A 17,363-nucleotide genomic window follows, 5' to 3' on the forward strand; every position below is an offset into this window, starting at 1 on the left:
CAATAAAAGTATAAATGAAAATGGAGAGATTACAACAGACAACACAGAAATACAAAGGATCATAAGAGACTACTATCAGCAATTATATGCCAATAAGATGGACAACATGGAAGAAATGGACAAATTCTTAGAAAAGTACGACTTTCCAAAACTGGACCAGGAAGAAATAGAAAATCTTAACAGACCAATCACAAGCATGGAAATTGAAACTGTAATCAGAAATCTTCCAGCAAACAAAAGCCCAGGTCCAGATGGCTTCACAGCTGAATTCTACCAAAAATTGAGAGAAGACCTAACACCTATCCTGCTCAAACTCTTCCAGAAAATTGCAGAGGAAGGTAAATTTCCAACCTCATTCTCTGAGGCCACCATCACCCTAATACCAAAACCTGCCAAAGATGCCACAAAAAAAAAAAAAAAAAAGAAAGAAAACTACAGGCCAATATCACTGATGAACATAGATGCAAAAATCCTTAACAAAATTCTAGCAATCAGAATCCAACAACACATTAAAAAGATCATATACCATGACCAAGTGAGCTTTATCCCAGGGATGCAAGGATTCTTCTATATCTGCAAATCAATCAATGTAACACACCACATTAACAAATTGAAAAATAAAAGCCATATGAGTATCTCAATAGATGCAGAAAAAGCTTTTGACAAAATTGAACATCCATTTATGATAAAACTCTCCAGAAAGCAGGAATAGAAGGAACATACCTCAACATAATAAAAGCTATATATGACAAACCCACAGCAAACATTATCCTCAATGGTGAAAAATTGAAAGCATTTCCTGTAAAGTCAGGAACAAGACAGGGTGCCCAGTTTCACCACTCTATTCAACATAGTTTTGGAAGTTTTAGCCACAGCAATCAGAGCAGAAAAAGAAATGAAAGGAATCCAAATTGGAAAAGAAGAATTAAAACTCTCACTATTTGCAAATGACATGATCCTCTACATAGAAAACTCTAAAGATTCCACCAGAAAATTACTAGAGCTAATCAGTGAATATAGTAAAGTTGCAGGATATAAAATCAATATACAGAAATCCCTTGCATTCCTATACACTAATAATGAGAAAATAGAAAGAGAAATTAAGGAAACAATTCCATTCACCATTGCAACGAAAAGAATAAAATACTTAGAAATATATCTACCTAAAGAAACTAAAGACCTATATATAGAAAACTATAAAACACTAGTGAATGAAATCAGAGGACACTAATAGAGAAATATACCATGGTCATGGATCGGAAGAATCAATATAGTGAAAATGAGTATAGTACCCAAAGCAATCTATAGATTCAATGCAATCCCTATCAAGCTACCAATGGTATTTTTCACAGAGCTACAACAAATAATTTCAAAATTTGTATGGAAATAATAAAAACCTCGAATAGCCAAAGCTATCTTGAGAAAGAAGAATGGAACTGGAGGAATCAACCTGCCTGACTTAAGGCTCTACTACAAAGCCACAGTCATCAAGACAGTATGATACTGGCACAGAGACAGAAATATATATCAATGGAATAAAATAGAAAGCCCAGAGATAAATCCATGCACCTTTGTACACCGTATCTTTGACAAAAGAGGCAAGGATATACAATGTAGAAAAGGCAATCTCTTTAACAAGTGGTGCTGGGAAAACTGGTCAACCACTTGAAAAGAATGAAACTAGAACACTTTCTAACACCATACACCGAAATAAACTCAAAATGGATTAAAGATCTAAACATAAGATGAGAAACTATAAAACTGCTAGAGGAGAACATAGGCAAAACCCTCTCCAACGTAAATCACAGCAGGATCCTTTATGACCCACCTCCCAGAATATTGGAAATAAAAGCAAAAATAAGCAAATGGAACCTAATTAAAATTAAAAGCTTCTGCACAACAAAGGAAACTATAAACAAGGTGCAAAGACAACCTTCAGAATGGGAGAAAATAATAGCAAACGAGTCAACTGACAAACAACTAATCTCAAAAATATACAAGCAACTCCTGCAGCTCAATTCCAGAAAAAATAAACGACCCAATCAAAAAATTGGCCAAAGAACTAAGTAGACATTTCTCCAAAGCAGACATACAGATGGCTAACAAAAACATGAGAAGATGCTCAACATCACTCATTATCAGAGAAATGCAAATCAAAACCACAATGAGGTACCATTTCACACCAGTCAGAATGGCTGCGATCCAAAATCTACAAACAATAAATGCTAGAGAGGGTATGGAGAAAAGGGAACCCTCTTACACTGTTGGTGGGAATGCAAACTGGTACAGTCACTATGGAGAACAGTGTGGAGATTCCTTAAAAACCTGGAAATAAAACTGCCTTATGACCCAGCAATCCCACTGCTGGGCATACACACCATGGAAACCAGAATTGAAAGAGACACATGTACCCCAATGTTCATCACAGAACTGTTTACGATAGCTAGGACATGGAAGCAACCTAGATGTCCATCGGCAGATGAACAGATAAGAAAGCAATGGTACATATACACAATGGAGTATTACTCAGCCATTAAAAAGAATACATTTGAATCAGTTCTAATGAGGTGGATGAAACTGGAGCCTATTACACAGAGTGAAGTAAGCCAGAAAGAAAAACACCAATACAGTATACTAACTCATATATATGGAATTTTAGAAAAATGGTAATGATAACCCTGTATGTGAGACAGCAGAAGAGCCACAGATGTATAGAACAGTCTTTTGGACTCTGTGGGAGAGAGAGGGGGTGGGATGATTTGGGAGAACAGCATTGAAACATGTATAATATCATATAAGAAATGAGTCACCAGTCCAGGTTCGATGCAGGATACAGGATTCTTGGGGCTGATGCACTGGGATTACCCAGAGGGATGGTATGGGGAGGGAGGTGGGAGGCTGGTGGGGAGGGGGTTCAGGATGGGGAGCACGTGTACACCCATAGTGGATTCATGTTGATATATGGCAAAACCAATACAATATTGTAAAGTAATTAAACTCCAATTAAAATAAATAAATTTAAATTAAATAAAAATGGACAGAGGACCAGAATAGACATTTTTCTAAAGAGGATATATAGATGGCCAATAGACATGTGAAAAAAATGTTCAACATCACTAATCATCAGAGAAAATGGAAATCAAAATCACAATGAGATATCACCTTATATATCTTAGAATGGCTATTACAAAAAAGACAAGAAATAACAAATTTTGGAGAGGATATAGAAAAAAAAAAAAAAAGAACCCTCATGTACTGTTGGTGGGAATGTAAATTGGTGCAACCTTTATGGAAAACACTATAAAGTTTCCTCAAAAAAATTAAAAATAGAACTACCACTTGATACATCAATGAAAAGCTACCATTTGATCCAGAAAATGAAATCATTAATTCATTTCTGATATGAAAACAAAAGATATATGCACCCCAGTATTTATTGCAGCATTATTTATAATAGCCAAGATGTGGAAGCAACCTAAGTGTCCTTCAACAGATGAATGGATAAGGAAGATATATATAGACAGATATATACAAGGAAATATTACTCAGCCATAAAAATGAAACCTTGTCATTTACAACAACATGGATGGATCTAGATGGTATAATGTGAAGTGAAATAAGTCAGAAAGACAGGTGTTGTATGTTTTCACTTATATGTGGAATCTAAAAATATAAAACAAAAAAAAAGTGTAATAAAACTGAGACAGAATTACACATGTAGAGAACAAGATAGTGGTTGCCAGAGAGGAGAGAGGTAGAGTAAAATAGGTGAAATCAGACAGAGAAAAAAAATACTGTATGTTTTCACCTACTTGTGACATCCAAAAACATCTAAAAACAAATAAACAATTCTAACCAAACAAAAATAGACTCACAGATACAGAGAATAAACTAGTGTTTGCCAGGGGTGAGGAGGATAGGGGTAGGGGGAAAATAGGTGAAGGGAATTAAGAGGTATAAACTACCAATTAAAAAATGAATACCTCACGGGGATATAATGTACATTATAGAGATTATAGTCAATAATATAATAACTTTGTATGATGTGTAATCTATAAAAATTATTGAATCACTGTTGTACCCCTGAAACTAATATAATGTTGTGTCAACTATATATACTTCAATAAAATCTAAGAAATAAATTTTTCATCACAACCTAACATATGCTTACATATTTTATCTGTAAAAGTTCTATAAAATAATACTGAGAATAGGTAGTGATTAGACTTCATTGTCAAATATTTCCAGCTCCCCTCCTCTGGCACATTATAGAACTGTGTTTTATTTTGCTTTGTAGTTACTAATGATCAGATCAGATCAGATCAGTCGCTCAGTTGTGTCCGACTCTTTGCAACCCATGAATCGCAGCACGCCAGGCCTCCCTGTGCATCACCAACTCCTGGAGTTCACTCAGACTCACGTCCATCGAGTCAGTGATGCCATCCAGCCATCTCATACTCTGTTGTCCCCTTCTCTTCTTGCCCCCAATCCCTCCCAGCATCAGAGTCTTTTCCAATGAGTCAACTCTTCGCATGAGGTGGCCAAAGGACTGGAGTTTCAGCTTTAGCATCATTCCTTCCAAAGAAATCCCAGGGCTGATCTCCTTCAGAATGGACTGGTTGGATCTCCTTGCAGTCCAAGGGACTCTCAAGAGTCTTCTTCAACACCACAGTTCAAAGGCATCAATTCTTTGGTGTTCAGCCTTCTTCACAGTCCAACTTTCACATCCATACATGACCACAGGAAAAACCATAGCCTTGACTAGACGAACCTTTGCTGGCAAAGTAATGTCTCTGCTTTTGAATATGCTATCTAGGCTGATCATAACTTTCCTTCCAAGGAGTAAGTGTCTTTGATAAGCTCACAATATTTTCTTTTCTCTGATGCTCCAATGATAGCAGCATAAAAATGAAGCCTCTGTCATCCTATGTAGTCAAGGCAGAGTCCCTAGGAAATCTCTGGTAGCCAAATAGTGTGAGAAATAAATAACTTTTTGTTCTTTTGAGACATAGAAGTTTGGAGTTTGCCTGTCTGTCATAGCATTACCTACCCCAAAGGGAAGACTCTACAAATGGACATCACCAGATGGTCAATACCGAAATCAGATTGATTATATTCTTTGTAGCCAAAGATGGAGAAGCTCTATACAGTCAGCAAAGGAGGTGACAGTGGCTCAGATCATGAACTCCTTATTGCCAAATTCAGACTTAAATTGAAGAAACTAGGGAAAACCACTAAACCATTCAGGTATGACCTAAAGAAAGCCCGTATAATTATACAGTGGAAGTGAGAACTAGATTGACGGGATTAGATCTGATAGACAGAGTGCCTGAAGAACTATGGACAGAGGTTCATGACATTGTACAGGAGTCAGGGATGAAGACCATCACCAAAAAAAGAAATGTAAAAAGGTAAAATGGTTTTCTGAGGAGGCCTTACCAGTAGCTGTGAAAAGAAGAGAAGTGAAAGGCAAAGGAGAAAAGGAAAGATACAACCATTTGAATTCAGAGATCCAAGAAATAGCTAGGAGAGATAAGAAAGCCTTCCTCAGTGATCAATGCAAATAAATAGAGGAAAACAATAGAATGGGAAAGACTAGAAATCTCTTCAACAAAATGAGAGATACCAAGGGAACATTTTATGCAAAGATGGCACAATAAAGGACAGAAATGGTATAGATCTAACAGAAGCAGAAGATATTAAGAAGAGGTGGCAAGGATACATGGAAGAACTACACAAAAAGATCTTCACAACCCAGATAATCACAATAGTATGATCACTCACCTGGAGCCAGACATCCTGGACTGCGAAGTCAAGTGGGTCTTAGGAAGCATCACTACAAACAAAACTAGTGATGGTGATGGAATTCAGTTGAGCTATTTAAAATCCTAAAGATGATGCTGTGAAACTGCTGCACGCAATATGCCAGCAAATCTGGAAAACTCAGCAGTGGCCACGGGACTGAAAAAGGTCAATTTTCATTCCAATCCCAAAGAAAGGCAATGCCAAAGAATGCTCAAACTACCACACAATTGCACTCATCTCACATGCTAGTAAATTAATGCTCAAAATTCTCCAAGCTATGCTTCAACAGTACGTGAACCATGAAATTCCAGATGTTCAAGCTGGTTTTAGAAAAAACAGAGGAACCAGAGATCAAATTGCCAACATCCGTTGGGTCATTGAAAAAGCAAGCAAGTTCCAGAAAAACATCTATTATTGCTTTATTGACTATGCCAAAGCTTTGACTGTGTGATCACAACAAAATGTGGAAAATTCTTAAATAGACCAGACCGCCTGACCTGTCTCTTGAGAAATCTGTATTCAGGTCAGGAAGCAACAGTTAGAACTGGACATGGAGCAAAAGACTGGTTCCAAATAAGAAAAGGAGTACGTCAAGGCTGTATATTGTCACCCTGCTTTTTTAACTGATTTGCAAAGTACATCATTAGAAATGCTGGGCTGGATGAAACACAAGCTGGAATCAAGATTGCTGGGATAAATATCAATAACCTCTGATATGCAAATGATACCACCCTTATGGCAGAAAGTGAAAAGCTAAAGACCCTCTTGATGAAAGTGAAAGAGGAGAGTGAAAAAGTTGGCTTACAGCTCAACATTCAGAAAACCAAGATCATGGCATCTGGTTCCATCACTTAATGGCAAATAGATGGGGAAACAGTGGTAACAGTGACAGACTTTATCTTTTGGGGCTGCAAAATCACTGCAGATGGTGATTGCAGCCATGAAATTAAAAGAAGCTTGCTCCTTGGAAGAAAAGTTATGACCAACCTAGATAGCATATTAAAAAGCAGACATTACTTTGCCAACAAAGGTCCGTCTATTCAAAGCTATGCTTTTTCCAGTAGTCATGTATAGATGTGAGAGTTGGACTATAAAGAAAGCTGAACACAGAATTGATGCTTTTGAACTGTGGTGTTGGAGAAGACTCTTGAGAGTCCCTTGGACTGCAAAGAGTTCCAATCCATCCTAAATGAAGTCAGTCCTGAATAGTCATCGGAACAACTGATGCTGAAGCTGAAACTCCAATACATTGGCCACCTGATGCGAAGAGCTGACTAATTGGAAAAGACCCTGATGCTGGGCAAGATTGAAGGCGGGAGGAGAAGGGGACTACAGAGGATGAGATGGTTGGACGGCACCACCGACTCAATGGACATGAGTTTGAGTAAACTCAGGGAGTTGATGATGGACAGGGAGACCTGGCGTGCTGCAGTCCACGGGGTCGCAAAGAGTAGGACATGACTGAGCAAGTGAACTGTACTGAACTGACCTAGCTTATGATAATTGATATAAATACCTAGCTTTAGTACATGCTCTTCACTCTGATATTTAGTGTCATTATGTTATTTTATCTTATTTCAGCTTTCAATAATAACTGGTTGAAACCTTTTAAATTGATGTCATGATTCAGTAGTGGGTTGCAACCTGCAGTTTGTAAAATGTTGCTCTATGCAGTGTCCACTAGTCCCATAGCTAATCCTATCTCAAAATTTCTGTAATGTTAGTAACTTACATTTCTCTACAGGATTGTGGTTATGGAGAGGGTGGAGATGCATACTGCACAGCCTGCCCTCCCCGCAGATACAAAAGCAGCTGGGGACACCATAGATGTCAGACTTGCATCACCTGTGCTGTCATCAATCGTATCCAGCAGGCCAATTGTACAGCTACCTCTAATGCCATCTGTGGGAACTGTCTGCCCAGGTGAGACTTCTGTATGAGGGCAAACTCTTCTGGTCCTTCTCTAGCCCTTGGAGATCTCACTGAACCTTACCTCTCAGAGCATAGTTGAAGTATTCTAACTGTCCATATAATGATGAGGTTAAGCTCCCATAAGGGCAAAACAGTATCTTCTCAAGATCCTCCTATAAAGTGCCTAGCACACAGTCAGTTATAGATGAGTTGTAAACAGCTTTTTTTTTTTTTTTTTTTTATCATGCTGGCATACTTTGCTCAGACCCAAGTTTCAAGGTAAATCTCATTGTAGATCTAAAAGAGATTAGGAAGCAGTTGGTATCAAAGCAGTGTTTCCTTCTCTTGTGAGACCAGTTCCTCTTTGGCTATAGGGTCTGGTGAATGGGGGAAGAGGTGAGGAGTCTGGAATTCTAAGTCAGAAACAGACACAGAGGCAGAGAACTCAAGAGGAGTCAGAATGAGAGATGGCTTCCTAGAGGGCGAGACTCTTAGAAGCGCCCTATGGTTCAAGACACACCAATCCAAGTACATTACTTGTTTGATCACCTTGCCATTTCTTTTTGTTCTGACCACAGATTCTACCAAAAGACACGTATTGGAGGCCTACAAGATCAAGAATGTATCCCGTGCACAAAACAGACACCCACCTCTGAAGTTCAGTGTGTGTATCCAGTTCTCTTCTCTCCTTTCTTCCCCAATCCATTGGATGACAGCACAATGGGGTAGAAAAGTATTCCCCTATCCCCTCCTCCTCCTTCCTATAGGGTAAATTGGCAAGAGAATCTGTTACATTTGAATAATAGTTTCACAATATATTTTCTGTGTAACCTTCTAAAAATCATTGGAACTCATTGAACTTCATTTCCCTTATCTCAAAAAAATGTAAGTCATGAAAATTGTTCTTTATACCTTGTGGGATGCTATTTCTAATGAAATAATAGGTTAGAAGCACTTTATAAATTATAACATTTGTACACTTGTGCATTATTTATTTGAAGTTTATAGAAGTCCCTAATTGTTAGAAATGGTAACAGACTGAAATACTAGGATCTAGTCTTTAGCCATATCACTATCCATTTATATGTCCATCATTTTTGTCTATCTACTGTCTATATGTCAACACACATTTTTTGAGTGATATCTTTTTAAAGCATAAAGTATTTCAAACATGTAAAAATATTTTAAATGCAGAAAAATATTAAAAAAATAAAAATGTTCAGTTATACAGTATCAGTTCAGTTTAGTTCAGTTCAGTTCAGTCACTCAGTCGTGTCCGACTCTTTGAGACCCCATGAACTGCAGCATGCCAGGCCTCCCTGTCCATCACCAACTCCTGGAGTCCACCCAAACCCATGTCCATTGAGTTGGTGATGCCATCCAACCATCTCATCCTCTGTCGTCCCCTTCTTCTCCTGCCCTCAATCTTCCCCAGCATCAGGGCCTTTTCCAATGAGTGAGCTCTTCGCCTCAGGTGGCCAAAGTATTGGAGTTTCAGCTTCAACATCAGTCCTTCCAATGAACATCCAGGACTGATCTCCTTTAGGATGGACTGGTTGGATCTCCTTGCAGCCCAAGGGACTCTCAAGAGTCTTTTCCAACACCACAGTTCAAAAGCATCAATTCTTCGGTGCTCAGCTTTCTTTATAGTCCAACTCTCACATCCATACATGATTACTGGAAAAACCATAGCCTTGACTAGACGGCTTTGTTGGCATTACTTTGTTGGCAAAGTAATGTCTCTGCTTTTTAATATGCTGCCTAGGTTGGTCATAATTTTCCTTCCAAGGAGCAAGTGTCTTTTAATTTCATGGCTGCAATCACCATCTGCTGTGATTTTGGAGCCCCCAAAAATAAAGTAGCCACCGTTTCCACTGTTTCCCCATCTATTTGCCATGAAGTGATGAGACTGGATGCCATGGTCTTAGTTTTCTGATTGTTGAGCTTTAAACCAACATTTTCACTTTCCTCTTTCACTTTCATCAAGAGGCTTTTTAGTTCTTCTTCACTTTCTGCCAAAAGGGTGGTGTCATCTGCATATCTGAGTTTATTGATATTTCTCCCAGCAATCTTGATTCCAGCTTGTGCTTCCTCCAGCCCAGCGTTTCTCATGATTTACTCTGCATATGAGTTAAATAGGCAGGGTGACAATATACAGCCTTGATGTACTCCTTTTCCTATTTGGAACCAGTCTGTTGCTCCATGTCCAGTTCTAACTGTTGCTTCCTAACCTGCATACAGGTTTCTCAAGAGACAGGTCAGGTGGTCTGGTATCCCCATCTCTTTCAGAATTTTCCACAGTTTATTGTGATAAATCTCAAAATCGTACATATTTGCTTCAGATATTTTTTAAAACGAAGATTCCACAGGTTAAACAGAGCTCATTTTTCTGTCCTTTCTGAGTTTCAGTCTTTCTTTACCTCCCCAGAGGCAACCAGTAACATAAAATTGTGTGTATCTTGTTGGTAGGATATACTACAGTAACAAACTCCCAAATCTCAGTGGTTTAATATAATAAAAGTTTGCTTTTTGCTATGCAAAGGTCTTCTCCCATCTTGTGACTATACCATCAAATTATGTGACTTCCACATTGGTGGGACAGGGTAAGAGATAGAGGAGACAGACATATTAGCTGTTAACTATTTCAGTCTGAAGGTAACATATATTACTCCCACTCACAGTTCATTGGCCAGAATTACTCTGATGGCCTTACTACAAGGGTATTTGGGATGTGTAGAGAAGCATGTGGATAACTGGTGAGCATTATGACTGCCATACTCTCCAACCATATTTTGATACATGCAAATGCATATATATATTGATAGCCAATATATGCTATTTTTAAATTTTGTAATATTTTGCATAAATGATATCAAACTATATACTCTCCAGTTTACTTTTCCCCTCTGGTTTATTTATATTGAACCATATAGGTCTTTTATTTCAAACGCTGTATAATATTACATTATAGAATTATATCATGATTTATTTATCCTGTGCCCTGATGAACATTTTAGTTTGTTTCTATTTTTCTAGGTTATATAACTAGATGTGACATGGAAAGACCACAAGATATGTGAATCTTCAAGTAGCTATACTAATTTATACCATATCAGCAATATATTTGAATTCCTCACTTTGTTCTGTACACTTTTCCTTGCTCTACAAGGGAGTAGAACCAATTTAGCAGCCCTAATTGAAGAATACCCTAGGGAGAGGGTGCTGGCCTGAGGAAGTCCAGACCCAGTGTCAGGATCACTACTGACTGCCTATAGTGACTGACCTCCCCCACTTTCTTGTCTCACAGGTGCCTTCCAGCTGAGCTTAGTGAAGGCAGATGTACCCACAGTATCCCCTCAGGAGGCCACACTTGTTGCACTGGTGAGCAGTCTGCTCGTCGTGTTTACCCTGGCCTTCCTGGGGCTCTTCTTCCTCTACTGCAAGCAGTTCTTCAACAGACATTGCCAGCGTGGTAAGGGTAGCTGCTTCACATATTACATGAATCAGGAACAAGTTTCTGACTAGCTGGATAGAGGAACTTTATGGGATTGAGAGTTAATGGACTTTCCCTACAGTGATGAAAAGCCTCAGAGGTAGACTATCTGGGGGTAGCAATGGGCACAAGACTTCAGAGATAATTGAGGGTGACCCTGTGAGTTTATGGGACCTGGTTCATTAAGGTATGGGAGTTCATAAAGGACTACAACATTATGGGAAAACCCTTAAGAAAGGCATCTGGAGACCTAGGTTCTAAATCTACCTCTAAATCACTGTGTAATTTCAGATAAGTCATCTAGCTTCTTTCTCCTTAATATTTAAATCTTTCTCCTTAACCTTTAAAATGATAGAGTTAATTTCTAAGTTCTTTTCTAGCTAGTCATTTCTACAAATAGGTATAGATTCTGGAGCATGTCAGGAAGGGAGGAAGGCTGGCTGGAATGAGACGTGACTATAATTAAAGTGAGTGAGGTCTCAGGCAATGGTTATCAGTATAGTGATATACCAGATGTGAGTAACAGAGTCCAATGTCCAGAGGAATTCACAAAATTAGAGATTTTTTTCTCAGAGCGTAATGATACCCAAAGAGGTCTGGCCCAGCCCATAGGAGATTTAAAGTCAGGAATAACATCATGATCTGTTTTCAGCACAAGTCCAGCCATTAGCCGAGAATGTGGGGCAGAAAGTCCAGGTCACTGAGGGCAAATATGGGGGAGGTGGGATGGTGGCAGGCCAAAATCAAACAAGGGGTTAAATTTTTAATCACAAGTACTGAGTCTTGGTGTACCTTCAGTGCCCTCAAGGGAGCTGAGAGCTAAACAGAAACACCAAAATAGGAACCCAGGCTGGTAAATGGAGTTGACTTAGTAAAGGGAAGATACATTCTAATAGATACACAGATGCTTAGGATTCCTCATCAGTCTACTGGATATTGGATCCAAAGCAACACAACTTTTTTCAACCTCTCTGTATAAAGATACTGCTTATATAGATCTGCCTTTTACAGGTTCAGATATAGGGCCTGCTATATGATTTTCAAAAGGACTAGCAGATATGTTTGACTCTACCACTTAAGTGGAGATAAATCTAGAATTTCCAGGGATGCGGGGCACAAGGGGAACACTATTATCCCTTAGTGGTTTAGTCGCTAAGTCGTGTCTGACTCTTGTGACCCCATGGACTGTAGCCTGCCAGATTCCTCTGTCCATGGGATTCTCCAAGAAAGAATACTGGAGTGGGTTGCCATTTCCTTATTATCCCTTTATGATCCTTCTAAAACTCTGCTTCTCTCACCTCTACTCTCTGATGTCTCCCGGAACATTGTGGCTCAGGCTGAACCATCTTGTCTCTGACTTTGGAGGCCAGTTTCTCAAATAAGAGCAGTTGACCAATCCCTGGGCATGGGCAATGAAACATGTTGGCTCCAGAGCCCAGAAGGAAGAAGATGAAGCAATATTTGAGAGCTGCCTGTTTCCCTCCCCCTGCCTTAGGAGAGGGGAAATAAGTAACCTTTCTTGGCGCCTCCTCTGTCTTCAAAATAATAATGCAGTACTCTTCTCTGAGGATACAAGGGCAGGTATCATGTTCTCCATAGGGGAAATAGGGTAAGACATTTTCTCATTTGGGGAAGGTGTTTATCAGAAGTCACTGACTTTTATGCATACTGGGCTTGTATAGATGAGATTAATATGTGAATTGGATCCAACATAAGGTACAACAGAGAGGAGTAAGAATTGTGACAAACTGAATAGTTCATCCCCTGTCTAAAGGGAATCTACTACCCAGCTTTAGCTGTTTATGACCATGTAGGAATATTCAATGTTTCAAAACCTTCTGAATTTTCAAGAGAAGCCAAGAATCTAAATTTTTGTATGAAATAGTGTTAAGTTCTAGCAATGAGTTGTAATTAAAAGCAACCAAAGGCACAATGCAGGGGTCAAACAATCATACATCCCATAGGCTCTTAGTTTGTAACCTGATGTTGAATCAGATTTATGCATGAAAGGAATATTAATTTTCAATCACTTCTGTAGTAAATTCAGTTCAGTTCAATCGCTCAGTCATGTCCGTCTCTTTGCAACCCCATGAATTGCAACACGCCAGGCCTCCCTGTCCATCACCAATTCCCGAGTTCACCCAAACTCATGTGCATTGAGTCAGTGATGCCATCCAGCCATCTCATCCTTTGTCGTCCCCTTCTGCTCCTGCCCCCAATCCCTCCCAGCATCAGGGTCTTTTCCAATGAGTCAACTCTTCGCATGAGGTAGCCAAAGTATTGCAAAGTTAATAGCTTAAAATAACACTCATTTATTATCTTACCATTTCCATAGATCAGAAGCTTTGTAAGCTTGGCTGGATCTCCACTTAGAGTCTAATGAGGCTGAAATCAAGGTGTTGCCAAGGCTATATCCCTTTCTGGAGGCTTCAGAAGATAATCTACTTCCTGAATCATTCAGAAAGATAGAAAAATTCAGTTCCTTGCAGTTATAGGGCTGAGGTCCCATTTCCTTCCTGAGGGCCAGTCCCGGTTTCTGTATACCACCTGCTTTTTGGCTTATGACCCCTTCCCATTTTCAAAACTACCAATGGTGGTCAAGTCCTTTTCATTTCACATATTTGATACTCTCTCTGACTCTTCTTACTCCATATTCCCTTTATAAGGACATGTGTGATTACAGTGGGCCCACTTGGGAAATCCAGGATAATCTACCTAGTTTAAGGTCCATAATCTTAATTCCACCTGAAAATTGCCTTTTGCCATATAACACAACATATACACAGGAATAGCACCAGGAAATAAAGCTCATATTCAAATCTATAGTGGAGATTGTTAGACTCCTGTTTCCCACAAAGGATTCCCTTTCTCTGGGGAAATTCCTTTTTCTCTGATCCACCACCAGGTAGCCTCAGTCTGAAACCCCAACGTAAATGTGTTTCTCAACTGTATCATCTTAGCCTGGTGCTATGTGCTCTGATTCCCAGGGATGGGGAGGAGTGCACTAGTTCCCAGATATTTCCCAATTTTGTGCTCAGGACCAGCTGCTCCACTGAGAGGAGCCCCTACTTTTGGCTTCCTCTGACCCAGTGGCTTTCTGTTTCAAGTTGCAGGAGGTTCACTGCAGTATGAGGCTGGCGAGACAGCAGAGGAAGGATCTCTCTTCCCCATACCACCTGGCCAGAAGACCAGCCCTGAGTCCCCACTGAGTGAAAGCATATTTGAGACCCAGCCACTTAATTCCATCCTAGATGACAACGGCAGCTCAACTCATGGCTTCCCCATACAAGAATCTTTTACCTTGGCCTCCTGTGCCTCAGAGAGCCATTCCCACTGGGTCCACACTCCCATTGAATGCACAGAGCTGGATCTGCGAAAGTTTTCCAGTTCTGCTTCCTATACTGGAGCTGAGACCTTAGCAGGAAATGCAGCTGAAAGCTCTGGAGACAGGCCAGAGCTCACTGTGCTCTTTGAAGTCCTCAGCCCTTAACTCTACTGAGGTGAGCTGGAAAGGTAAGACAGAAAGGCCAGAAACTGGGGACCATCCCCAGAGGAATTATCCCCTGGAGTTCAGTAGGGCTAGGGGTAGAGGAACAGCAAGCTAGGAACACTGGTGGATGGAGGGACAACAATGGTAATGCTAATTATTTTGAGCCAGTCAGTCATACATCACAGATCTGGGCCTACAGTTTTCAAGGAACTGGCCACGTTGACATAATAACAATTTCTATATCCTGGCCTTTTGCAAGCTTTCTTGGGGCCCCACTGTCTAATAGTTATATTCAGTTATCTCCCATCATGTGTTCAAGCAGCAAGGTACAGTGGGAAAATACAAAAACCTCGGTATCTGGCAGTCCTATATTTCAAATCTACCTCTATTCCTTAATAGCTGTGTGAACCTTGTATAAATTCCTTCACCTCTCTGAGTCTCAGGTCCTTAATCTGTGAAAATAAGAAATACTATTCACCTTATAGTGTGAGAGGTGAGTGAGAAATGGCATGTGCAATTGCCTTTTACAGTGTCTAATTCATTAGAGGTATTTAAACCATGTTAGTTTTTCTTTCCCATCCTTGCTCCCAGTCACAATTTATATATCCCTACATATACACTACAGTTACCTGGTCTTCATAACATCCCTTTGTGGTAAGCAGTTCAAGGTTTGTTAGCCTCATTTTATAGAGGCAAGACCTGAAACACAGAGAGGAGAAATGATTTGCTCAAAGTCACAGAGCATTTCAGTGGCAGAACTGAGCTAGAGCCCAGGTATTGAAGCTCCAATCCAGAGCTTGTCCAATTCAATCAATGTGACTATTCCATGGCCAGTGTTACTTTCTCAAAAGCTTAAGGAAGTAACAGGGGACAATATGAAGCATGAGAGTGGACTCTTGTTTTTCAACTAACCAACTACTTTCACCACCCATTTCAATATTTCTCCTAAGCTATGATAGTGTCCAGGTTCCCCATTGACTACCCCTCCCTATATCTCACCTAAGAAAATGTAAACAATATGTAGGTGAAAGCCAAGACTGCTACTAAGGTCAGTCTAGATACCTTCAAGGTCATATAGTCCAACCTCCCTTCCAAGTCCTTCAATCCATGCTTGAGTCCCTTTTATAATATCCCCACAAAGTGTTGGTGTCATCCTTGCTCCTACTTACAATGTCAGGAAGCTATACTCATCAATGTGTATTGTTGCTATGACTGATGGATTTGAGCTCAATGTAAAGAAAAACTTTCTTTCTCTCTATAGTAACCAACCCTGGGTCCTGCTCTGCTCCTTGGGCCACACAGACCTCATCTGCTTCCTGTGTCATGAGATAGCCCTGAAGAAGTCTAAAGAGAGCTTCTCCTGTCTGGAAAGTACCACTTTGATTCCTTTAAAGTATGGAGTATTTAAAACTGAATCCAGTTTCATGTGAAATTGTCTTACCAATGTAGAGTAAGATAGAATTGTTAAGTCATCACCTCAAACAGGTGATGTTTTTCTGCTATTGTACCCTAACCACTGGCATAAACCATTTTTTGAGGGATGGAGAGAAGAAGCAGCTAATGAGATTGCCCCATTGGTTTCTAACTTGCTCTACTCCCTTCCTGGGTCTCTTGGGCTTCTGGCAGCCCAATCATTCTCTCTGGACTCTCCTGCCTTGTTCTTAAACCACAACAGCAGCAGGGGCATGGGATATGATATCTACAACAACCTGTACTCTACAGACAGAGCGCATCCTATCTCATCCTACCAAAGGATTGATTCTTCATTATTTTCCCAAGACTGACCAGCAGCATTTCTTGCTTTCCTATCCTAGCTAGAAAGCTAGCCTAGAAAGCCAAATTACCCAGTCGTGGGACTACCAGATATGTTCCTAGCTTAGCTTGATTATAGACAGGAGGAGAATAGATGGCAATGGATTATAGACAGGAGGAGAATAGAAGGCAATGAATGGGGTAGAGTTTTACTGCCTGCCTTTTTCGTCAGGTGAACCTAAAGGAGGAGCCTCTCAGTATCCTGTTGATACATCTGCCTTGCACTGTAGGGACAAAATCAAACTTTTCCTCTTCAGCTACTCTGCACTGCTCCCCTCCCCAGTACACACACACACACACACACACACACACACACACACCTACACACATGTTAGGAGAGGCGTGAAACCTCAATTCCCCACACATCTCTTAGACTGCTGAGGCTGTGACAATTGCAGAGCTAATCCCTTTGCCCCCTGGGGTTTTCCTTTCCACCTATAGGTTTCTTACCTTCTTTAGTGGGGATCCAACTCAGTTTCTTTTTTACCTTTAAAATGGTACTTCCTAAAGTTCCTTTTATCTTATTTTTCTTCTTTTCTTGCCTCTTTTGTCCCTTCATGGTGCCTGATTTTCTTAAGCCCAAGGCTGATTCTCTACATCCCCAGGGCCAAACTCAGAGCTCAGAGCATTGGTCTTTATGGTGACTGTGAAGTCCCTGAGCTGTAGGGGAGACACTTAAGACCTTGGGTTTTCATTAAAGCCTGCCCTAGGGCCTCTCAGGAAACATTGGTGCTTTCTTAGTTTAGAGACAACCAATCAATTGCTAAGCCTTCACGACCAGTTTCACACGCTTCTTAGAATAAAGTAAAACTGCTCCCTTCATGGCTGATGCCACGGGGTAGGTTAGAACAT

General features: G+C 40.1%; 1 protein-coding gene across 11 annotated transcripts in view; it reads left to right on the forward strand.

The window, feature by feature from the left end:
- The window catches only part of EDA2R (ectodysplasin A2 receptor), a 115,222-nt gene extending 99,130 nt beyond the window's left edge, over positions 1 to 16,092 (forward strand). For 9 of the 11 annotated variants that reach the window (XM_070365528.1, XM_070365522.1, XM_070365529.1 and 6 more), the window contains 5 exons: positions 7,550 to 7,728; positions 8,295 to 8,380; positions 11,024 to 11,188; positions 14,317 to 14,722; positions 15,961 to 16,092. In XM_070365528.1, coding sequence (XP_070221629.1) covers positions 7,550 to 7,728; positions 8,295 to 8,380; positions 11,024 to 11,188; positions 14,317 to 14,699 — 813 coding nt within the window. In that variant the 3' untranslated portion in view covers positions 14,700 to 14,722; positions 15,961 to 16,092. The remainder of the gene's footprint in view (positions 1 to 7,549; positions 7,729 to 8,294; positions 8,381 to 11,023; positions 11,189 to 14,316; positions 14,723 to 15,960) is intronic. The other 2 variants (XM_070365524.1, XM_070365531.1) reach the window with 2 other exon arrangements.
- Positions 16,093 to 17,363: the final 1,271 nt, after the last annotated feature.

The sequence above is a fragment of the Bos mutus genome, chromosome X, assembly GCF_027580195.1.
Source record: "Bos mutus isolate GX-2022 chromosome X, NWIPB_WYAK_1.1, whole genome shotgun sequence".
Lineage (NCBI taxonomy): Eukaryota > Metazoa > Chordata > Mammalia > Artiodactyla > Bovidae > Bos > Bos mutus.